Here is a 24916-nt window from a genome sequence, read left to right on the forward strand (position 1 = left end):
GGCACAGAATGATTTAAATGTTATTTAGGTTTATTTCCAAAATATGACTTAACTCCTTAGAATATGTTCCTGTATTCAACTTTAAATTCTAGTCGCACTTTCAAAAGGAAAACAGTCTCCAAGGTTTTCACAAGGCCTTGCTAGCAAGATCTTGGCTGTAGCAAAAATGATCTTGACTGCCTAGCAAGGATGATCTGAACCATATGGAATTTATATTTGTTATCTTCAAAATGGCCACCAACATTTCCAGACATTGTGAGAGTTTTTGTGGCTTCATGTGAAACATAGTTTCTAAATTTGTGTCCAGTCGCCTGTGCGTAGTGCATCCTCCACGGAGGTGAATTGTTTGGCGAGGGTGCGTCAATGTTCCAGGTGCACTGCCAGACTTTCCTTTCCTGGAATAAACACAGCCCTTGTGAGTTCAGAGTATTAGGCTTGGCAGGTGCATAAGCTTGGAAAAGCAGTTCACTGCAACAGATCATGACAGCGACATAGGTCTGTTTTGGGTGACCCAAAATTCTTGTTTTCACACCAGTTACTGGCAACCTTGGTAGTTCAAGCAGTTTCTTCAAACTTGAATTTCAAAGCCTTCCCTACGGCCCCTCCAGACAGAGTCAGAGACTGGACGTCATGTGAAGATAGGTCTGTAGGTAGTCTCATCTTCAAGGGCTATATCCTACGCTTTCGTCCCCTCCCTCCCGACTCTCCTCCTTCTACAAAACCTGCTGTCCAACACAGGCTTCAGATTTGGAGGTGGAGGTCCTTGTCTTGCTTTCCAAAGGGGCAGAGGTGGTGCACCTGGAAGAAATATGCATAGGATTCTACTTACATTACTTATTTGTGCCCAGAAAGTACAGAGATCTGAGAATCATCCTGGTCCATTTGGCAGAACAAGCTCAAGGGGCTGTCCCTGAGCCAAGCATTGCTGGCCCTGAATGAAACGATTGGTTGATGCCCCTGTGTAACCATGATGGCTAATTTCACCTTCCTATTCTCCTTGTCGACAGCTGTTATTTAAAATTCACAATGGGAGCATAGCATTGTCACTTGTCGTTCAGGGTAACAACCACCCCTTCTGTTTTCACAAAAGTGCTGGCAGTTGTGGGAACTTCGTTATGACAATTGGGAGTCCTTGTATTTTCATACTTGGACAGTCAGCCAGTGAATCAGAGTTTATCTCCCAGGTCATGTGACATCTTCAATGCAAGAGGACCCTCCGCCACAACTCAAACTTTGCTATCAACCCCCTAAAATTACATCCACCTTGTTCTGGCACATAGGGTGACCTTCGTTGGTGTGGTACCCACACAAATAATTTTCTTTCTAAGAGGATCACAGGTATTTGGGAGATAATTATGAGATGTCTGACTCAGAACAGCTCCCTGGTTCTGCAGGTCTTGCATCTGATTGTTACCACAAGTCAGATGATGAATGATGGCCCTCCACTGTTGCCTGCTTTGACCATACCTCCAGTTTCAAAGGCCTTTCAGTCCAGATGCTCCCATCTATTTACCTAGTTATGCACTGGAGTATGGATGCCCCCAACTTGGAGGTTGGTCATCTTTTTAGCTCTTTATGGATGCAGTCTTTGTTGGGCTTGTCCTTTTTAGCAACATGATGATGCGAAGACTTTGGTCTGTGTCAGCGCAGCACCTGCTCATAAATAAACGTGTTGGAACTAAATATGTTCCATCTTATCATCAGCACATTTTTTTTCATCTAGCTTGGGAGTTCCATTTAGATTCTGTCAGACAGCACCACCACAGCCCCTTAAATCAACAGGAAGAGTGGTATAGATCATGGACCCTTTGTTTGAAAGGTGATTCGCCTACAGCAGTGGGTGTGGCAATAAGGATGTTTTTTCCTAGTAGAGGCTCATCTACCAGGTTCCCTTCATGTGAGGGTGGACGCTCATTCACCTCTCACTAGAGCACCACGACTAGGAACTACACCCCACAGTAATGTTGGTGATCTTCTCCAGAGTGGGTTCTCCATCAATGAATATCTTTGTCACAGCTCGAACAGGAAGTATCTTCTGTTTTGTGTCATACACTTCCCTCTGAATGTTTTCCAGAGGGATGCCTTCAGGTTCATCTGGTATCCGGGCCTGCTGTACGAGTTTCCAATGATCATGCTTCTGCTGAAATTCCTGCAGAAGTTGCAAGGGGATCTAGTACTGCTAATCCTAATCCGCCTAAATTGGGCAAGGAGGATCTTGAATGCAGATTGTTACCATTCAGCATTTGACCTGTCGTCCTGTCCAGCACCAGTTGGACCTCTTGCAGCAGGAGTTCAGATCCTGCACCCAAATCCTCAAATGCTGAGCGAGCCTGTCTAGAGTTCTCTTGCCTTCCTGGTGAATGTGGGGATATCATCTTGGTTCTCAGAAAACCGAACAAAATCAATTTCTGCAGGTTTTTGGAACGAATTTATGCTGTGGCATGAGTTAGAAGAGCTGGAGCCTGTTCATTCTTGCCTTTTCATTGCCATACATTTCGTACTGTCTCTTGCATGGCAGGGGATGGAAGGAGCTACAGTTAAATATTTATTTGTCTGCCCTGTCTGCTTTCTTGGGTCCTCCTTACCCGCCTTCCTTGCTTATATTACACCTAGTGGCATGTGTTCTAAAAAGTTTACTTCAAATGTTTTCTTCCACTCAATTCATAGAGCTAAAAACAAAAAGTCAAGTTGGTGACTAAAAACACAATTTCTCGTTAAGACATCCTCTGTATTAAGATCTGCTTTGCCTTTACCAAGTAAGGCCCCCTGGGGGCATTCTTGCTCCTTTCACTATGCCGTTGCTGCTGCTACAGGGCTTCCAGAGGGGATCCATTAGTGACATCTGACTGGCGGTCATATGGTTATACCACCATATTTTTGCTAACCAGTTCTGCTTCATAGCTTAGGCATGCTTAAATGGATACTTTTCCCAGGCTGTGTTCATGACTTCTGTGGCTAAACACACTGTTCATCCACCCACCCAGGAAGGTATTACTTTGGGTCTCATTCTTATGGTAAGGAATCTTCAAGGAGATGCATCAGTCAGAGGAAAGTTAGGCCAAACGTACCCCAGGTTAACGCACACACAGAAACTACATACTTGTAAAGTATTGTATTTGTTTAGTATAGGCAGCTCTCTACACCAACCTAGTCTCCATCACAATGTTACCAAGAAGCACAAGTATTTGCTATAGCCAGCAGAAGAAAAGTGAACATAATGAAGAAACCAAGCATTAGAAATATTCGTATATTTCTCTTACACATCACACCTCCTAATTTGCTGGTAACTAATAAGCTTTAAGGAGAAGGGTTTTTATAGAAGCTGCATACCTGAACCAAGACTTGGAATGACCCAGGCTTGCACAGTCCACGGATTGTGCTGGGCTGCATCTGGGGAAGGTGCCAGACGTCCTTGGAGGCTCGGTTCTCTAAATGATGGTTCGGTCTTCTCTGCCGAGGGACAGAGCATTGCACCCTTTTTTAATTTGTTCTCGTACAAACAAAAATTTTTAACGTGTTCTCTTGATGATGACATGCAAGAATAGGGGCATTAGAAATCATGGTACAAATACACTTATTTAAAGGACTTATTTGTCTATTGCGTTCATTTTGTGTGCCTTATTGCAAGAGTGCAGTTCTACAGATCAGTGGTAAATAATTATAGCAGACATGCAGTGTGTACATGTAATATAGGCACACTAGCATAAAAAGTATATGATAAAAATAAGCACAGAACTATATCATCGTACATGGTTACAGAAAAAAAAGGCAAAGATCATGTGCTATTGGGCAGTGGTCATGGGCCATGGATCGAAGGTCACATAGGCATAACACAATAGGTAGTAACTGTGTACACACGACAACCTAGCTGGAGTCCATGATCTTGAAGGGACTCCAGCTATTTGTTAAGGCACCCCACCATTAGCTTCCCCAATCCTAAATCCTTAGCGAATTTAAAAGGATAGGCGTCTCGACACATAGTGAATTGAAGTAACTGGTATGCTCCACTGTTCACAATCCCACCAAGGACTGCTCCTGGTGCCCTCATCTGCCTAACAACTTAAGGTTCCCTACACATTAATTCACTCGCCTCCTCTAACTTATCTGTCGTTGTGTAACTCGTGGTGGCCTCTTCCACCCTACCACCTGACCTTCAACCCTCAGTCTAGATGAAAACTCACCCATATGCAAACCTCAGTATGTCCACAAACTGTGCTTTGCCCTTGCAACCTTCCCTGATCTGTTCTGTCTTACCAAATCAAACAGTACGATTGACAAAAACCTTAAATGCCTTCTACACCCGCTGCATGTTTACCCCTCCATCTCTCATCCTGACTTTGGATCACCCATCACAACACGTTAGTGATGACCCGCAGCGAAATCCATTTCCACAATTGGCTAAAGACATGCTACAGAGTAGTAAGTAAGCAACAGACAATTATTTAGCACAATCACCCGACCGGTATTTTGGCGCTATGACCTCATGCCAGTGTTAGCCACTATCATTCACATTATGCCACCTCTTTGCGCTCCTCAGAGTATGCATAGATTTATATTACCCCACTAACAAGAGAGAGTGCGAGTACATAATAGCTTTGGTTAATTTCGAAGCATTAACTACATCAAAGCCAATGTATAGCAACATCCTAGAGCCTCGCCAACTGCCATTTAATTACCTACACACCCTTTTCTGCCCTCAAATTTCACGATATATTTTTAACCATTGCTTATCTGTAAACATTTTAAAGCAATTTAGAGTTTAAACTTGTTTCAGCAGCTAACTACGTTTAAACCTTAAATTTTTTTGTTTTTAAAGGAAAGACATGGGTCTGAAAAGGCAAAAACCGCGCTGAAAACATAAATTCACACTGTCACTTGAGGCCAGATCAGCATCAGCTGTGCCCCAGAATGCACTACATTGTCGGGACCAGTTATGGCTTTGAAGAAGTTTTTTGCATTAATTTCCCACCATTGGTGTCTGTAGCCTTTGGGAAATGTGTTTAAGGTATGCTTGTCCTGAAGTGTTGCTCAGCAGCTGGCTCCTCCAGAATGATAGCTTTTCTTAGATAAATGCCTCCTACAGTGGAAGAATAAATTATGAACGTGGCTTGAATATTTTTACAGAACGCTATGTAGTGGTGCTATCGGAAAGAGAAAGACTTCTCGTGCTTTCTAAGAGTTGTCCAACACCCCTGAGGAGTCCGGATGGATCATTTCCTCTACTACCGCTGCTGTAGGCAACTACATTCTGATTTTTCCCTAGTAGATGATTATCTGACTCAGTGAAATTATGAATGAGCAGGGCTGCAGTTAAGCTCACGATCTCCAATACTGTTCTTCAAACACAGACATTAGTCATGTTGAGACTCTGCAACCCAAAGCAATGGTCGTGTAGGCCAACTTGGACACTTTACCTCCAGCTCTAAAAAAAAAAAACAAGACATCCAAGTCCTATCAGGATTTGGAATCTATGGACATAGCTCAAGACTCTCAATAATGAAAAGAGAACCCACCTGACTTTATTATCACATCAGCAGTAACAAGAAAATTCCCTTCCTTTTCCTTTGACTGGCTCTCCCATCAAGAAAAAGGGATGCGCGGATGCTGTGGTTAAGATTTGTACCACCTGTGCTTCTCCTTTTGAGAATAAAAAGTCAGGTCAAGCTTATTTATTGTGTCAGCCTAGCATATCTAGGCCATAGAATACATAAGAAACACAATATTTTACATTATAAAACCATTCCAGGGCATAAGAAACATACAAATACGCCCATTAAAAATTGAATCAGAAAATGCGAGTTATGCAACATACAAAATTCCAAAGGAAAACCCCACTAACAAGAGAAAGTGCGAGTACATAATTGCTTTGGTTAATTTCGGAGCATTAACTATATCAAAGCCAATTTACTGCAACATCCCAGCAAGCATCTAGTACTGGGTTCATGTGGCATGCAGTCCGGTACTATGTTCAAGATGCCGTTCACTGTCTGCCAGGGTCTCCCTCCTGACACATACCATAGGTATAGTCACTTTGTGACTTTATAGCCCAGATCAATCCTGACTAAGACGACATAAAAAACAGATTAAAAACTTGGGCAACTTTACGCGGCCCTGCCATTTATGGCCAGGAGTGCTAGTACAATAGGCCTTAGACGACCCTCTGCACACAATGCTAGGGATAAGAACTCATTCAAGTTTAATGTGCTTTTTACAAACTTCTTACCATTCGAGATACAAAGTGCTAGTTCGTCAGCTTTGAGCAGCCCCTAAGTCAATGAATCATCATGAAACATAATGTAACCTCGTGTTGCACCTGTCTCCTGCTGGGTTATGCTTGTATTTAAACTTTACAACTAAAAACATGATCTTGTATGTACGTAAGGGCCACTTAGGCGGCTTTAGCTATGGGAACCCCAATACCTTTACTTGCCTGGCACAATTAAATAACATTTTTTGTGGTCCGGACAGACCAATTATTTAGCACTGTCTAGCTAGTGGAGTCCTTCCAAAGGTTGGTGTTTGGACTGAGATTCCACTGTAGCCCTACTGATGTTGTTGCCTGGTGTATATATATATACACGTGGTTACTTGGATAGCATCTTCTTTGAGAATAATTGATTCAGAATCATTGCGTAGGAGGTATGATGGATACCTGTGGCAGTCTTTCAAGCAATTCCCAGAGTATCATCCCATGGTTCGAAAACGTGATTTTCTGGTGGGGGAATCAATTCAGTTTTAACTGTCTCTAGAATACGCAAATGGTGCTTCTTTCGTTTTTTTCCCCCACAGGCTGAAAAACGGAAACCCAAGAGATGTTTTTGAATTTCCCTTTTCAGTCTTGTCCTAATAATGTACTTGCCCGTTCAATCTGATTGTATCAGTCTGTCCCAGTGGATCCCTGATGGAGAGTTTAAAGGGCTAGGGTGCTTGAGGACAAGGATCCAGGGAATAGGGATCCTTGGATACATAGAAGCCTGCAGGAGTGTCTGTGGAATTTTCCAAGCTACGGTCCATCTTTCTCTTGCCATAACAACAGAGGATTGTCCTGCAGACTGGCTCAACAACAATAGCTTTGCACTTGAGGGGCACCGTATTTCCACATCCACTGTTTTATCAGCCCGTGATGTGTGAATAAAGAGATATTTTGTAGCAGATGTTATTATTCAGAGCTTGAACATGCACTGCTAGGAGCTCGGCTACTTACACCGTTTAAGCTTAGCAGAAATGTATACATGTGAATTGCACAGGTTCTGAAATTCTTTTTTTTAATCACGAGGTTTTTTCGTTTAATAACTTCCTTCATTTTTATATTTCTTGCTTCACTTCAATATTGTTTGCTTCATGTTCACCTCTTTCATGCTTTTCATTTCGTTCTTCAAATATTGTACTTTCACTTATTGCTAGCTGAAAGCTGTCCTCTCTTGTTTTTTTGTTGATTGTTGCTTGCTTCACTTTATCTTTATATGTCTTGACATGTCTGGATTTTTCTAGCTGCATTTTCAGATCTTTTCTTCTTCAAGTTCTCATGATTCATTTTAGTGTTTCTTGCTTTTTCTTCTTACCATGTCTTCATTGTGGATCTTGATTCTTCATTACATATAATGCTTCGGATTGACATCCCTTGCTTTCTCAACCGGAGAATCATCATCATCATCATCATCCTCCTCCTCTTCTAGTTGGTTCTAGATTAGGTGCAGTTTAACTAGGGGCATGGTGAGTTTCATGATTTAGTCTGGCACTTCGCCGTGCTTTGGAGTAGTGTTCTATCACGGTATCTGGACAAGATAATCTAATCTAATTTATACTTAAGACACATTTTTACTGTTTCTACGAGTTGTAACTGTACGCAAAGGATGGAAGTTCAGTAATTTGCTTGTCATTAAGACATACACTGTAGCTGCTGGATAATCCACAGACCTTTAAGATTCTGTAACAATGTGGAGGTTTATTCGATGAGCCTATGGTTGGGAATGTTTTTGGGAGCATTGGTTCTACCCTTTAATAAAAGATGCTCCTTGCTGTTAAACCTTCGGGGGCAATGATTTTGGTCACATCTGCAGCACAGGATCAGATCTATAAAGGACAATGGGCCAGATGTATCAAAGGGTTTTTCCCATTCTGCGTCTATGGGAAAATGTTTTTGTACATATGGCCCAATATTCTTTGTCCGCATTGTGCCTTCAGCAGAAATAGAAAAAACAATCCAGGTATAGCTTAGTTCCAGTGGCACAGTGTGCCCAGAACCCAGTGGCTGAGATGAATTCAAGCATTCCATCCATCATCTCGTTTTTTTTGCATTTGCTGCCCTAAGTGTGCTGGGTATGCCCAGACGCGGGTCACTATGCCACTGGAACCAAGCTATACCTGGATGAAGAGCCCTAACTAGGGTGCAACCGGTCCTAGGTTGCTTGTTTTCTGGTTCAGGGTGAACCTGGCCTGGTAGTTCGGGCTGGACTGCCCCCAGGAGGAGCAGGGTCAAGACTGATGGCTGGGACCAAACTGAGGTGGCATGGTGGGCAAAAAATGATGGGATGCGGCCCAGAGCGATTGCCAGTTGCAGAGATTAATTCAAGCATTCCATCCATCACCTTGTTTGTGCTTCAGCAGAAATAGGCCAGAGGGTTTGTCTGTTGATGTGGGGCACATTTTGATGGTTATAGTATCTGGCTATTATGTACACTATTTGTTCACCTCTGATGTTGCTGTCTGTAGAACACTTAATAGAATGGCTCTGATAGTTCAGCTTGATTTAACTACCTTGAATCTTAACTTTGCACCAGTAGACCATGCATAATATTGCTCACTCTGTGCTGCCTTTTGACATACAGTTTCACACCTCATCACGCGGTGCTCCATTGAAGAGGCACTATCACATGGTGAGCTGAAAATTCTTTCATAAAATATATCTCTGAAACAGAAGTACATGATTTGCACAGCGGGGCTCGATTTAAAACCTCCCAGAACATGGGAGGCTCCAGATCAGTAGTTCTGGGTGTGTCGAGGCAGGCAGGTGGGGGCTGTTTAGGCAGAGCACGGCCTCCAAAGCCCCACTTGCTGTATCCACACCCCTTGCCAATGCCATGCCCCTTCTGCATATGATCACATGGTGCAAATGATGTTAAGATTGGCAGGTGTGGATATCGCTGAGGGTCTTGCAGGCTCCTTTGAGCATCTGTAGTGTAATGTCAAATACACTTAATGCTGCTTATCTTTACTCCTTCCAGGTATGGGGTTAGCCCTGAAAACATCATCCTCTATGGACAGAGTATCGGAACAGTGCCCACAGTAGACCTTGCCTCGCGGCACGAATGTGCTGCCGTCATACTTCATTCACCGCTTATGTCCGGCTTGCGGGTTGCCTTTCCAGACACAAGGAAAACCTACTGCTTTGACGCCTTCCCCAGGTAAGGGAATTTCAATTGAGATGCTGCTTCCTAACTGTTTGGACATCCCCATTAGTTTAAGAGAATGGTATGGGCAGATACCAAGGAAGATGAAATTAAAAGTAAAGTAAGTAACAGGGAAGCGAGAAACCAGCATGGGCAAAGCCAATAAGTCTCGACTTTTCGACCTATTGGATTTGCCAATATGTTTTGGTCAGGGTGCACAGGATCTTTGATGCTGCGCAGCGTGAGTTCAGTAGAAGAAAAACAACCTTTTACAAAGCCGCCCGCGTAATTTTGTAGGCGCTTGCACCTCCCATGCACATGCCTACAAAATGAGACAGAGACTTTTTAAAACTTTTGTTGTTGTTACTGATGTGAGTCCTATTGGTAACTAAAATCAAAACATGCAAGTCCATTTTAAGATGTTTTGTTAAGCAGGCGGGAGGGGAAGCAACAGGGATTGGAAGCAAAACGGGCGAGGGAAGATGGACACACGCAGCACAAGAGTGGGAGATGGAAGCAGCAAGGGGGGGCGGGAGACGCAGAAGCAACACAGGAAGGAAGGGGAACGTGGCGGAGAGAGAAGGGGCGGATGAAACCCACAGAAGAACACGGGCGAGTGCAACAGGGAGGAGTGGTAAGAAGCATGTGGGGACAGGCAGCAGCATGAGGGAGGAGCAAAGTACATGAGCAAGTCAGCTGGAGAACACGTGCACTCTCGGTTAGTGCTCACACAGAAAGAACAAGCATTTTCAATGCAACGGGGCTCGCATTTGCTCGAGTTGGAGCTATTTGCGTTGTAAACTCCTAACCTAACTTTTCTTGCCACACAAATTAAAAGAAAAAAAACACAGCGTTATCGTGCTATGTAAAATGCAGCGCGATCGCACTGAAATTGAAAACAAAAAAATGGAGCGCGATTGCGCTATGTAAACCCCAGCGCGAACGCACTGTGGGAAAAATGAACAAAGTAGTCCAGAAACCAGGCTCAAAACACCGAGCCTCGTATGTTTCTAGTAGTTTACCGGTGCTGCGTAGGCAGGCTAAACACCGGAAAAGGCATGACGTATGCATGCCTTTCACAAATGAAAGCAAGCAGGTTTTAAAGAGCAAGCCCAGGAACCAATGAATGAGACTGACGTGACCTGGGTGTGGTTTAAAGGCCCAAAGAGAGATTACTTTATGGACGGAGCGCTTTGCACTCGCCCATAAAAAAGTAACCTCCATAACCAAACATACACTTGACAAAGGGGCAGTGCTCCGTGGGAGGGACAAACACCATTTAGAAGGTGGGACACGGATTAGAAGCAGGCAAATGAAAGTGACAGGGAAAGTAAACAATGGGTGGGCCCCAATCCTCTGTGTTCATGGTATGCCACAATATGGCCAGCGACGGAGAACTCATGCTCTGTTTAGTAGACTCTACCAAAAACAGGGGGGTGGGGTTGGAAGGAGAGACTATGGATAAACCGGCTTAGAGAGGGGCAGCATGGGGATCGAGTTTGTGAGTGCATGTTAAGGGGCAGCAGACTATGTCGGGGCGCAAGGGGGAGGCAGAGTAACAGGAGGGAAGGTGAAGAAAGTTTGTGTTGGAAAGAAGACTGACAGAGCAAGAGAGAGTCAGTAATACATAAGGCATAGTAGAATCAGGGAAGCCAAAGGGGAGGACTGGTTGGGGAAATTAAAGGTAGTGCAAGAGAACACTGGAAGAAGATTGTATGAACAAAGGCAAGGCATAGCGAGAGTGAAGTCACAGTGTGCGGCAGGAGAGGTATTGTACACGATATGTGAAGGGAAGGCAGAGATGCAGACATGTCAGGAGCAGCTGGGTGGCTTTGGGGAGAGGGAGTAAGCAAGGCAGAGCCGGACCCGGAGAGTGGCAGGTTGTGGGGGGGGGGGCGAGGTGGAGAAGGGGATGAGTAAGGAAGGTCGGGTATCAAGTGGGATAAGAAGTAAGTGAAGTGGGAGTGAGGAGGCAGTGTGTGAGGGGCGAAGAATGTGCACGGTTGAGGTCGGCGAGTTGAGGCAGTGGGGACATTGAATTGAGGAAGTTGATTGTCAGAGTGAATCGCTGCACTAGGGAGATTAAGGCGAAAGGGCAGAATGTGAAAATAAGTTGGAAAATGAGGGAGAGAAAAAGGGAGAACAAAACCATAATCAATTAATATTAGCCACAGATAATTACGCTGTGCTGCACTTTGCCAAGCATTGTTTTTGCTCTCTGTTCTGCTATGTAGCTAGAACAACCAAATGCAAATTAGTGTTGTTCCTGCTTCAATACAGACAGATGGACAGATCTACGGGACATTGGACATGCCAAGCCTGACATTGGTAGCAAGAGGAACTGAAGATATCCTTCTGTAGGACACCAAGTAGGATTGCCTCCCCCCACCCCACCCCCCCTTGTCTTGGAGGCGAGACTGGGTCCTCACAAAATGTGGCTCTGGATCCCAATCAGCAGTGGTGCGATTTCTTGGAGCCCTCTGTGTTGTAATCCGTTCTCGCCGATCATGATGCACACAGGATAGAGTAGTCACTGGAAGCTACAGATTTCTGTGCAGGCTCTAGCTGGGTAATGCCCTGAAGGTCACTGCTTTAACGCCACCAGCCCTGATGAGTGAGATTTAGAGTATTGGAGGGATTCTGCTTCACTGCCAGGAGTACATCCTGTCTAAACTTTGGCCCACACTCCTGCCAGTATGACTATTTTTTTCCAGCTAGGAACTCTTGTCAAAGCCTCTACTTTCGGTGGACTCCCGTTGAGGACTCGGGTAGGATGGTTTAACACCTGCTAACACATTTTCTTGCCACCTCACTAGTTACTATCATCCCCAGAGTATGCGTAGGACAGTTCTTACGACGGGTGCCATGCCCGCTGTGAGCTATAGGAGACTAACAATACCTTGCACCTGTGAGAATATCTCTTTTGGGCTTGAATCAATGAGCAGCACAGATGATTCCTGTGTTTTCCTCCCAAGTTGCCACTTTTAATGTACTCAACTAGCTATTTTAGACAGTTGTGGCTTGTATGTAGTTCAAATTGCTTATGTCTTGCTGTCACAGGTGCACATGTGCAAATAAACTATCAGATTTTGGCCACCAGGCTCCTGGGTATGTGTTGTTTTCAAGCTAGAGTGGTTTTGAATGGTTTCCAGGTATGGACGCTAAGTGTATTTACGAAGAGGATGCAGTGTTTCCGCGAAATACTCTGCACACCGGGCAAGGACTGTGTTCCAACTCCGGTACATGTTGATGCCAATACCACACCTGCCTGAGGTCGGAGTTATTTGTCACCATACAAGGAAACCAGCGCTACAAAAATCAGTAGAGTTCCCTATGTCGTCTTTTGCATCCTGCGAAAGTTACCAAGGAAATATCAGTTCTGTTCTTTCTGAATAACGAGGCTGTGTGTCTCCATAACCTACACTGCTTCCTGGACCGAGTGTGCCTGCACTATTTCCACTGTTTCTGCTTCAAGGTTTTGTGTTTAAAAAATGAAGAAAAAAGTGTTTTCTCAAGTCAACACAGAATGTTTTCACTATTTTATTGACTTTCTCAGTTCTTTGGTGATTCTGTGTATGTTTTCTGTGCTCTCCTGAGGTATTGTGCAAAGTCTGTACCTCTTCTGCAGCCCTGTATTAGGATGTAATGACTGTTTTGTTGATCTGTCTATTTTGTTCTCCCTGAAGTGTTTTATTCTTTAGCTGTTTGTTATGGTTTCCTTGCTTCATCCCATTTGCACCTGGATTTTCCTTGCTCTGTGCTGCTTCTGGAGCTGAGATTTCATTCCTTTTTGGCGATTCTCGTCTTGAGTTTTTTGAGTGGTGATTCTGGTGTTGAATTTCCTTAAGCTTTGAATCTACTATGCAATGGTGTAAGACATTGGGTTATACGTTGAGGGGGTTAAGTACCAACTTCAAATAATAATCTCAAGCCTTGTCAAGGTGAACCACTAAGGTCCATCAATAAGCCTGAAGTCAGCCTATGGTAGTATGGCGCAAAACAGATAGGCTTAACTTAGAGGCAACTCGTAAAGTATTTATGCAGTACGGAAAACCGTATTAGTCAAAATGCAAAACAAATAAAAATCCTAAGACGAATTAGCAAAATACAGTAAAGTTTAATAAATATGACAACCTCTAATAAGGGGAACAGGAGGTATGAATTTAAAGAGTGAAGTAGAAATGGTGCCAAATAGTACAAAGTGCCAATGATAGGCAACAGTTGTGGTAGAACAGGACCTAGGGGCAATTTGACGCTGACCGTGATGGAGCATGTCTCGAATACACTAACAAAACTCTTCCTTGTCAAAGATTTTACCTTCTGACTTTTGACCTTTATGTACAGATCCACCAGAGGAGTACTCTTCTGAAGCCCCCAGTAGTATAAGGGAGGCACCTAGAGACTCAAAGGGTGTTAGGCATAGGTCATCAGGAGGCTCCAGTCCAGGTCTTGTTGACATTGATCAGCTGGACAGTTGCAGGAAACAGCCCCAGTAGCTTGTAGTGTCCTGGTAGTTTTAACAGGAAATTAGCCTAATGATCCTTGGAGTCCATTTTTGGTCCTGGGTACAAGAGGAAGAGCAGGTCTTCCTCGTGTACCTCTTGCCTGGTAAACTCTTTTTCGGTCTCAGCAGGTTCAGTTCTCATCTGAATTTTCACTGGGTCAGGATTTTTCATAAGTGCGTGTCTGAAAATGCCACATAAAAGACTGGCATAAGCTAGTAACCCTTGAGGATGCCCTAACCAAAGTGGTAAATGCTCCTGGGGCAAATCCTCCCCAATTAGGGCATGTTCAAGATGGCTGAAATCTTTGGCCACACTCAACTGGGGCTCTGAGAGTTGGGGGTATGTGTTGTACTACAGTGATCCTAGTGTCCTCCCACATCTAGCACTAAAATATAGTTTGAGACAGTCCCTGCACCCCCATCAACTTCAGAGACAGAAGCCTGGTGGAACAGTTTTTAGCCACCAGACTTGGGATACACAAGAATTGTTTTGACATCATTTCTTCGCTCTTTAAAGTGCATCTCACATGTTATATGTAAACCGAGCAGACATGTCAAATAGGCTGTGACACTAAAATGTCAAGAAGAGGCCCACTGGGATTGCGGACCAAGTGGCTGGGAGGACAAAATAAGTCCCTCCCCCCAAGTTTCAGGTCAAATTTGCAGTTAAAACTTGCCCAGCCAGGGTACTGGTGGCAGGTCTGCGCCATGTTTAAACTGTCACTGTAGTGAATGATGCCATGGGTGTTTTAGTCCACTTGTGACATTTAACTTGCAGGCCCTTGGTACCATGTACTATAGACATACACAGAAATGAAATAAACTAATTGGTGTATACCAATTTTACTGAGTTGAAAGCAGGAGCACAAGCACTTTACCACAGGGATAGGTTGCACAGACGTCTATACCCAACAAACATTGGTTGCAGCAAAAAAATATAAAATCGCTGTGCAGAAAGGGCACATTTCCAACATATAGTGTATTAATTGTGCTGTTGCATTTTTAGTTCTGGCTTGACAGCACAGCTATTGCCTGACCTTATGTCGCCAACCAAAAAAAAAGAACTTTAGGAGTACTAAAGAGAGAGCCTTTGGCTCTACTCACACATTGGTGAATAGAACTACATGTTTTGTTTGGGCAGAAGCTATATGCTTCTCCAGAGAAAGTGCTTCTCCTGCATGCAACTGTGATTATTTTTTGTAGCTACATGAGCCAGTAGCAGTATGCCCAGAGAAGGCTCACTAACATGCATAAAGTATAAACCTTGTATGTTTATCTTGCTTTACCTTCTTTTGGGGGCACTTTAATGCTGTTAAAGTGTCTTAGGTAACTAGATAGTTTAAGGTGTTTCTTTTTCTCTTGCCCCAACGCAGATGCTGGGAGGGCAGTCAAGAGGAAGGTATTGTTATTTTCTAGTCCCACCACCATCGCCTTCTCTTTCCATCAGTAGCATTAGACTTAAGAGTGCAATTGGGCATTTGAAAACAGCATGGGATGCCCAGGGCTAAATTAATCTACATGCATTTCAGGTTTGGCTTTAAAGCGCGGTTGTAGCTTTATCCTATATGATAAAAAAAGAGCTTTCAGAGTACAACTGAGAGCAGGGCTTCCCGGAGTACAGGATATGATCAGGCCAAATTTGCATGCTTCCACTGAAAATGGTGCTTGTGTTGTATTTCTTGGGTTCTAACAGTTTAAACAGCAGGACTGAATTGAATATGGTGGCAAGCACATTATTAAGGGTAGGTTGTTTTTGCTTCATGGTAAAGCCTGAATTAAGGTATTGTGTTACATGAAATCCCACAGATTAAAGTTGCAGAGAAGGATTATGGTATTGGTTACCCATTTTGACAACCCCAGGGGTAGTAGATCTGCACTCCAATAATTCTTGGTAGAATTGGAAGGTGTGACAGTTGTATATTTACGGCAGCTGTTGTCTGCCATTGGTCGAACTGAGTGTCATTTACACTCGGCTTCCATCCACAGCAACATACTCCATGGGGTAATCGTTTAATTCATTTTAGTCATTTGCTCTCTTACTCTGTGAATGATAGCATTTTCTGATCACTTGTGTACCCCACCTACAAATGAGTGCACTTCAGTGTCCGGGTTGGTTGGCCAGTCCTTTGGTTTTCAATTTCCTTGTTTTATAGTTCCCCTTTCATTGTTTGTACCGTATCCTACATGGCCTCCTCCTCTAAATCAGGCAACAGTTATGGTTTGCTGCTGTCCATAGTGCAACATGATTTTTACAATTTTAAGATGGCCAGCACTTTGGTTCTAAACGTGTGGCTATACTGGAACTTTAAACAAAGATATACTATTGCAATAGCACTGCAAGAATGGCACCTGCTGCTATGTTTAGTTTGAATAATGCAACTATATTTCCACTTTGTTTATACTGCAGCATTGATTCTTTTTTTCTACTTGTATTCTTTTAATATATCCTGCATATGTTGTTGAGTATGTGTGGTTTATCATGGTTGTGTCAGAAGGTAAATGGAAGGAGTCAATGGTTGGATGAATGGATGCATGAGTGCAAAGATTTGTGACAGAGTGCATACGTTCACTTATGATTGCCTAAGCCCAACAGTGACATGAAAGGCATTTTCATTCATAAGCAGACCTATTGGTATTGCTGTTTCTTGTTAGTATTGGATTTTCTCCACTTAGTATTAATTTGTTACTAACATTTGCTTGCTCTTTTGAATCTGGGTATTTTTACACCCATTTGTGATATTGCCATTTTCCCCACTTGGTACCACAATTTTCTTGCCCCTGTGAATCTGGATATTATTCCATATTTGTGATACTGGTGTTTATTTTCCCATGTTATAATTTTAATTTCTAGTTTTGATCAATTTAATGGAGAGTATCCTGTAAGATGTTATGCCCTGCATTGAGCCTCCATTTTGTTTAGGCCATTTCTTGCAATGCAGTGATTTTAATGAATGTTGCTTTTACTGAGGGTATAGTATGCCCTTTTACTACCTCCCAAAAGAATTATCCAAAACTTAAATAACCTAATAATCCCTTCTCGAACAATATTTGCAGGTGAGCAGAATGAAAAGAAAATCAAATTCAAAAAGATCTTCCCTGTGATCTTGTCATGGGGCATGATTAAGTCCAGCATGCTCTACCTATGTGTGCAAAGGGGGGGGGGGAGGGTATGGTGATACGATAAGGCAGCAGGATAAAGGAGGGTAATAAAGGGGGCAGCTAAAAACAAAAGATTTCTCTGGACAATAGTTCAGTGAAAAGTATAACAAAGCCCGGGCTTTGCCCACTCACACATATGTATTAAGTTTATGGTCAAAAACATTTGTCTGCTTGTTTGAGTGATAGAACTAAGAGAGGGCGCACGTTAATAAGGTGGCAGTGATTTGATCCACTGTTTGGAACTGGGAATCACACGATTTTGCTGGTGAACCCGATGCTGTATCATGTTACTGGCAAATAATATTCCCTCTGTATGAGTAACCACGGTGCAAACTGGGAGCGCTTGAATGTTGGCTGAAGGTCTAATGAGCCCTGTTGTTTTACAGGTGTAGGCAGGACAGTAAGGAGAAAGCATGGCCAATACATTTACCTTAATATTGATTCTTCATCTTGGTTGGAAATCTCATGCTAATGTCTGCTAATTTCCAGCGGGTTGGACTACCTGCCCTTACACGCAATTCCAATAGCCAGTCAATTCAATTCAAAGGAGCTTTATTGCGGCTACAGGAGCCAAAAAAGTGCAAGCAGTAATAAATACAAATAAATACACAAAATGATAATTACAATAATAAATATAATGATAAAAAGGGAGTAAAAGATAAGAAAAGATGGAATAAAAATGGAATAAAATGCGCTTGCACAGGACAATGGGACAGTCTTAGTTGGAGTCTTTATACAGAAGGGATTTCCCTCTAACAAGCCAGCTAGCTCCTAGGAATTTGGCGACGGCGATCACTAGCGTTGGCCTAGTGTCTGATCTGAGGATTCGCAGGGTTAGCTCAGAGCTGCGGACTCCCAGTAGTCTGCATGCCGGGGCCAGCCATTTCCTGCGAGGGGCGGTGTACGCGGGGCAGGCAAAAAGGACGTGAGGGAGATTCTCGACGGGGGCTTTGCAAGCTGGGCATGCGGTTGATTCGTTGTGTGACCAGCTGCTGGTGAGAAGACTTAATGGGAGTGTTCCAATGCGGAGCTGGAAGTACAGTTTCCTTTCCCTTGGGGCCGAGATTGTCCCAAAAAGCTTCATACTTGCATGACTCTTTTAGGTTGGCAAAATCACAAGATAGTGCGGTGTGGAGTGCAGCCCTTGTGTCTTCGTAATTTGCCATTTGCCAATATAGTTTCTTTAGTTCGCTTTTTGAGGGGAAGACGGACGTGGTTGGTGAGTTCCAGAGATCATTTAGCCCGAGTGAGTACAGTGAACCCTTGATACGTCGTAGCCATGGGATTCTGTGAAGATGGTTGGCTTTTAGAATGACTTGTAGAGCTTCAGTGAAGATGTCGAGCTCAGGGGTGGTCCAGAGACGCCGCCAGTACAGCAGAGGTCGCAGGCAGGCTTTGTGTCCAATGCGTTTGATACCAAGGTCCTTAAAAAGGGGGAACAGTGGGGTGCTTTGCAGAAGGGACACAAGGTTTCTCAGGAAGTTATTTTCAGCTGTGGTTAAGTCTTGGGTTTTGGTATAGCCCCATAGTTCAGCCCCGTAAAGCGCTGAGGAGACGGCCTGGGCTTCGTATAACTGTAATGCTGGGCGAATTGGTTTTGTGTGTGAGAGGTGAAAGTTTTTTAGTAGTACCCCTGTTGTTTGTTTTAGTTTTAGAACTTGTTTTCCTATGTGTGGTTTCCAAGACATGTTGTCAGTGAATGTTAAGCCCAGGTAGCTGAAAATGCCCACCTTCTCAAGTGTGGAGCCCTCTAAAGTAAACTTCCCTTTAAAAGATCTATGGGGATTGAGGGTCATTAGTTTTGTTTTCGAGGCGTTGATTTCGAGTCCCTGTGATGAGCAGAATTTCTCGAAGCACGTAAGGAGTTTCCTTAGGCCTCTAGGGGTCTTGGATATCAAAAGAGTGTCATCGGCAAAGAGTAAGACTGGGATTTTTTGTGTGCCAAGTGAAGGTGCGTCAGCCTGCAATCTGAGGAGGGAGGGAACGATTTCATTGATATACAGGGAAAAGCGGGTCGGGGCAAGGACACCCCTGGAAACATGGATTCTATCAGTTAGTTGGCCCTTGTTGCCCCACCTGACTCGTGCGTAGTTGTCCTCGTGGAGTCGTATCAGTATGGCAAGAATGTGCTCCGGGATTCCCATCCGAGAGAGAGTGTCCCATAGTTTGTTGCGCGGTACAAGGTCAAAAGCAGATTTGAGGTCCCCAAAAGCTACATAAAGGCTGCCTTTACCAATGAGCACTGTTTCCCAATATAATAATAGGAATCTGAGGGCTTGATCAGTGGTGGAAATTTTCTTCCGGAAACCGGCTTGGAGGGGGCTAAGGATATCATGTTCAGTCATCCATTCTTTGATCTTTCCTAGGAGGCAGTGGCAGAAGACTTTTTGGACACAGTCAATTAAGCTAATAGGTCTATAGTTGCAGGAAAGTGATCTGTCGCCCTTTTTAAAGATTGGAATAACAATAGCCGCTTTCCAGGACTTGGGGATTGGCGCCCCAGATGCTATTGCATTTGCTATGATGGTGAGGTATCTTGACCAGGATGCTAGGTCTGTTGAGAACAGGTCTGCTGGGATGCAGTCTGATCCAGGGGCCCTGCCGCGTTTTAAGGTGCTTAGGGAATAGGTTATGTCGCTTAGGGAGAATAACAGGGTTGCTGCGGTGGTGGGTGCTAATGAGGGATATAGGTGGGGGCCCATGCAAACAGGAATGGGGCTATCATGGTCAGGGGAGTACAGGCTACTAAAGTGAACTACCCAGTCTTTCGGGGCAATATTGGTTGCGATGTCCAAACCACTGGTTTCTGGGCCTCGCGCTGCCAGGGACCAGAACAGACTATGGCTCCTCTCGCGCACAGCGTCACTGAGTGCTGTCCACCATTTATTATCTTGGTCACGCTTGGCTTTGCGTATTGCAGATTTATAGGAGTTCCTAGCTACGCGGATGGCGGTGGGGTCCTTGGATTTAATGGCTTGAACTAAGCGCTTGTTTAGGGACCGACACGTTTTGTTGAACCAGCGGTGCCTACCTATGTGTCGTTTGTTCTCATGGGCTGGGGGCACTGAAAAGTGGGCTGCGATGTCCCTGAAACAGGAGGTGTGGATTAAGCTTATTTCCTGGTAGGGAATTGCAGGACCTGCCTCTAGGTCCATTAGTGTGGATTTTAGGGTGTTATTAGCGGCGTTGATGAGTGTGGGCCGAGCCACGACCTTGTCCCATTTTAAGTGTTGTTTATTGTTGGCCAGGCTAATACCCTCGGTGCTACTGCTGGGGAGTTAAACGTGGATGGGAGATTACCTAGAGCTAATGTGTGGGCAGAGAGAGGGTTGTGATCGCTTTCAGTCCTTTCAATGATCGTCATGTCGATGACTAAAGGCCATAGTCTTATGTCGAATAGACAGTAGTCGATTCTGCTGGTGTGATTGGTTTTGTTGAACGTGTGACAGCCATTGGTGTCTGATTTGGTTCTGCCATTTAACGCCCTGAGCCCGAACTCCATGGTCAGTGATTTGACCTGGACAGCGACCTTCGTCCATCTCTTGATGGGTGGGATTGACAGGGCAGGGATAGACCAGGCTTGATCCCCCTCGTTAATGGACCTGAGATCGTCCCAGTCAAGGGGTTGGAATGTGACGTTGAAGTCTCCTGCCACAATGGTTTTATGATGGCGGGGATAGTTTTGTAAGAGGGCTACGAGGGCGCAGAGGGTTTTGGAGACTTGACCCCCCCCTGACCCCTCGAGTGTAGATGTTAAAGATGTTCACCACAGAGTCAGGCCCAAAGGATAGACGAAGGCCTAACAGGTCGGGAGAGTCGGTAGGTAGCTATGATATGTGGCAGCTAAGTGATGTTTTGATCCAGATGGTCAGGCCCCCTGAGGGCCTTCCTCTCATGCTGGCCACAGCGGGGATGTGGAAGTTTGAATAGCCTGTTCGAAAAGGTGGGTCGAGTGACCATGTCTCTTGGAGAAGACATATGTCATGTTCATCAGTAAAGGAGGAGAAGGATGGAAGGGGGAGAATAGATTTCAAACCTGCCACGTTCCACGAGACAAGTCGTACTCCAGTCAGTGGCTGAACTATCCTGTCTAGATGCCTGGGGTTTGTATGGTTGACTGTCGGAGGTTGATCTGGCAGATGTGGTTGAGTGGGAAGAAGTGGGTCAATACCAATGTTTACCCGTGGGGCCTGAGGTGATTGGTGATATTCCTCTTTTGGAACTGACCTGGTCCTGATCCGGGAGGTTCTTGCAGGCCTAGCCAGCGGCACTTGGTTTGGGGGGCAATGCGCCTGCAAGATGAAAGGTGCATCGTTGTCGTGTTTGCTCAGTGGACTGCCAGTGGTCTTGGTATCATGGATAGGGGAGAGAATACATGGACAGACAGTGGTGGGGTTTAAGGCAGACCTGGGGGTGATAGATGTTAGAAGGTTGCAAGGTTTGCCAGCATAGATTTTAGGTGAGGCTGTACGTCAATCATTTTTACCAGGAGTGGATACATTTTCTGCTGGGTGGTAACTCGGGCACTCCTCGTGGTGCGTAGGTGGCCTGGGGTATTTAAACTGGATGCGTGAGTGTGCTGGTGGGCTTGTTCTTGCATCAATAGCCAGTCAATTTCAGGAGTTTGACTTGTACTCCTTTATGTCTCTTACAAGAATGACCTTTATTCCTTGAAGTCAAATGGGTTCTGCCACTGGTATTTGGCTACCAGCCCTTATAAATGATATGAGGATTTAGAAACTCCAATACTCTTATGTCTGGTAAAATAGATTATTAATAGTCCTGTATCAGAGTTCGCCGTTCTGTACATAATGCTTTAGAGAAAGATACAGATAACTGTTTCATAGTGGGTATTATCCATGCTTTTTAGAGAACTTAAAGAGAATGTCCTGCCTTTTAAGAAGCCAGCCCCTGTGTGCCAACTTAACATATTGCTATCTAGGGTAATTTGAAGCTCCACTTGAGCATATGCATATATTCTAGTCGATATATCGGTCCTGGAACAGTGCATTCCTAGTAGAGATTACATCTGGCAGGAGAGTGAATAAAATCCTTCTCTCTCAACCAGGAAGTACATTACTCTATTTCGCAGGGCTAAATAATCAGTTTTTTTTTTTTTTTTTTTTTAGATTGCTGATTGAACTCAGGTGCCAAGACTAGAACACGTATAGACAGGCATACCCTAGAACTCTTTTGGTTTGGCTATCGTTATCCCCTTCCCTGAATATTTACTTCTAGGAAAAATGTTCTTCTAAGAAATATGTTCTTAGCTTTTGAATGTTTAGTAAGTCCCCTGATGGAGTACAGAAAATTATTTTCCTGTAATAGTTGTTCAGCAGTAATTGGATCCTTTCCATATATAAGGGAAATTCCCTCCCTCCTGTCGTGGTACCAAGCATTGTTTGGGCACATGTTGAATAATGCCACTGAACAATGTAAAACACTCTGAATTTCCAGCAGATGCCCAGGACAAAAAAATAAACTTTATTTACAATTCAACAAAAATATGAAAGAAACAAAATTGAAATTTTAAAAAGTTATAGTAAAAATACGATTTTCCTAGAGGAAACAGATAAGTAACCTTTTTATTTCTGAGATTCTGGAAAGGTCTCTGCTGCTTTCTTTTTGGTTTGCTCCATCTGAAATGTGTTTTCTGAAGTGGATGAGAGTTTATTAGTTAACACGTTTCTGTAAAAGTGTCGTTTAAAATAGATGGAGTATTTTATTCCATGTGGAAATTAAGTAGAAAATATATTTTATGTTCGTAAGCAGGGCTTATTGTTATTATATATGCTAATATGTTAATTGTAAGAAGACTGGGATACTTTTCTGTATCGTACAGTTTCTCATGGCTTTAGAGCAAGTGCTGTACCTAAAAACATGTTAAATGCAATAAGTAAAAGTACTACACAAGAGTACTCCACATAACTGTTGCTACTTTTCTTCCAGCATTGACAAGATTTCGAAGGTGACTTCTCCTGTTTTGGTGATTCACGGCACAGAAGACGAGGTTATCGATTTCTCGCATGGCTTAGCCATGTATGAGCGTTGCCCCAGGGCAGTAGAGCCCTTGTGGGTGGAAGGAGCCGGCCATAATGATATAGAGTTGTATGCGCAATATCTGGACAGACTAAAGAAGTTCATATCCCATGAGTTGCCCAATTCATGAGTGTGTCATGTGGGCTATCGCCTCCCTTCCTGATCGTGGGCTTGGTCTGCTGAACCAGCTGAACCTCCAAAGGAGCTTTGTGCTCTGAAGAACAACCCTGCTTGCGAGGAGCATGGCAGGGAGAATGAAGCTGAATCTGTTGATCCACAATCTGATGAACTCTACCTTTGAAATGGGAGAACTGTTCCGAAGTGTGCATCTTCAATGAGCAGCTGCTATATCTTGGAAGACCCTAGAACTTTGTTCTTCGCCCCCTGGTGGGGTGGGAGAGATCCTGCTGGACCAAACCACTGAGCTGCAGACTCCGGGGGTATCCAGACATCAATTTCATTCCACTCTTTGGTGGACTTAACGGTTGAATAATTAGCCATTTTGCTGCATCTTTTGTGGCATTAAGGATCTCTTGTATTATTTTGGCATCTAGCTATCATCTTCTCTTACACTGGATCATCCTACAGGAAGCCAGAATGTGTCTGTCAGAATGTGAATATGTGGTGTTGTGACTGAAACACTGCCTGAATGACGTTTTCGTGGCTGTTGTTGATCGGTTTTGTTCTTTATTCCAAGTAAAGGTACTTTCTCTTCCCAGGGACACGCTGTGATAATAGCTAATTTTTAAAATCCCTTGTTTTGTTAACAATAGAAAATGATGAATATGTACATTTATAACCAAAAAGCTCAATTGTGTGATAGTTTGAGGTCAATTTGACTCAATCTCGTTCCTACAGGGTACTTTTCACAAGGTCTGCCTCTGATGTTCTCTGAGGAGAGTAACTATTCCTGAATTTGTGCCTCTGGTTACAATGAATTGAAGTGTTCTCTTTTTCAATAATGGATTTTGTTACAATCTGTTTTATCAGTACTTACACTAATACAATTTTTGTACTGTTTCCAAGATAATTTTACACATTTGTGCATCTGAACTACTTTCTACTTTGGGTTATTTTTTTCTTTGCAATACAGGAAATAGATGGGAACTTGTACAGTTTGTTATATCACCGACTGAAATCTGGTTAAAACAACTACAAGAGCCCTCGCTCGAGCTTCAGATGATTGTGTTAGAATATCAGGTTGTCGCTCGTATCTCGGAAGGAATGCTTTGATTGTGACGAATAAAGTTTGCATGGAACTCAACGTCCAGAATGAACCTGCCTGTTTGTTTTGCCGCTTGTATTTTGCTGTAGGCTTACTCCTTGGAGCAGTAACTGTACATTGATTAGAAACTCCTCGCCAAATATGGTTAGCAGTGGATACGTATGTTTCCGTTCCAGGTGATAAAGTGCCGGTTTCAGGGTTGTATGTTTTTTTAAGGCGAATGGGTGCAACAAGTTTGCCAATATAGATCACTTGACTGGCACTGACCCCGAGCCCATATCTTATGGCTGTAATTGTACATGCTACCAAACCCAGGGTACTGTGGATTTGTTACAGGGCCCCCATAAAAATTACTGAAGACCTCCTGCGTACCACTACAGAACCTATTTGACTTCAGATTCCTTACATATACACATCCACTTCTTGAATTTTTTTATTTTTTACGTATCGCTGATGGAACTGAAAAAATGTGACCGAATCCTGCCAAAATCAGAGTACAAGCTCCTTGCAGAGACCCCTTTAATACCGGCGATTGCAACCTACGTAAAGGCTTCTGTTTCAATGTAGGCAGACATCAGGGCCACTACAGACTTCGTCTAA

The 24916-nt window shown here is 43.7% G+C and overlaps 1 protein-coding gene across 1 annotated transcript in view; it reads left to right on the forward strand.

Annotated features, from left to right (window-relative positions):
- Positions 1-24364, forward strand: part of ABHD17C (abhydrolase domain containing 17C, depalmitoylase) — a 90453-nt gene extending 66089 nt beyond the window's left edge. The window contains exons 2-3 of the mRNA XM_069222997.1: positions 9225-9404; positions 23002-24364. Of these exons, the coding sequence (XP_069079098.1) occupies positions 9225-9404; positions 23002-23221 (400 nt within the window). The 3' untranslated portion in view covers positions 23222-24364. The remainder of the gene's footprint in view (positions 1-9224; positions 9405-23001) is intronic.
- The last annotated feature ends 552 nt before the right edge of the window (positions 24365-24916 follow it).

This window comes from Pleurodeles waltl, chromosome 3_1 (genome assembly GCF_031143425.1).
Source record: "Pleurodeles waltl isolate 20211129_DDA chromosome 3_1, aPleWal1.hap1.20221129, whole genome shotgun sequence".
NCBI lineage: Eukaryota > Metazoa > Chordata > Amphibia > Caudata > Salamandridae > Pleurodeles > Pleurodeles waltl.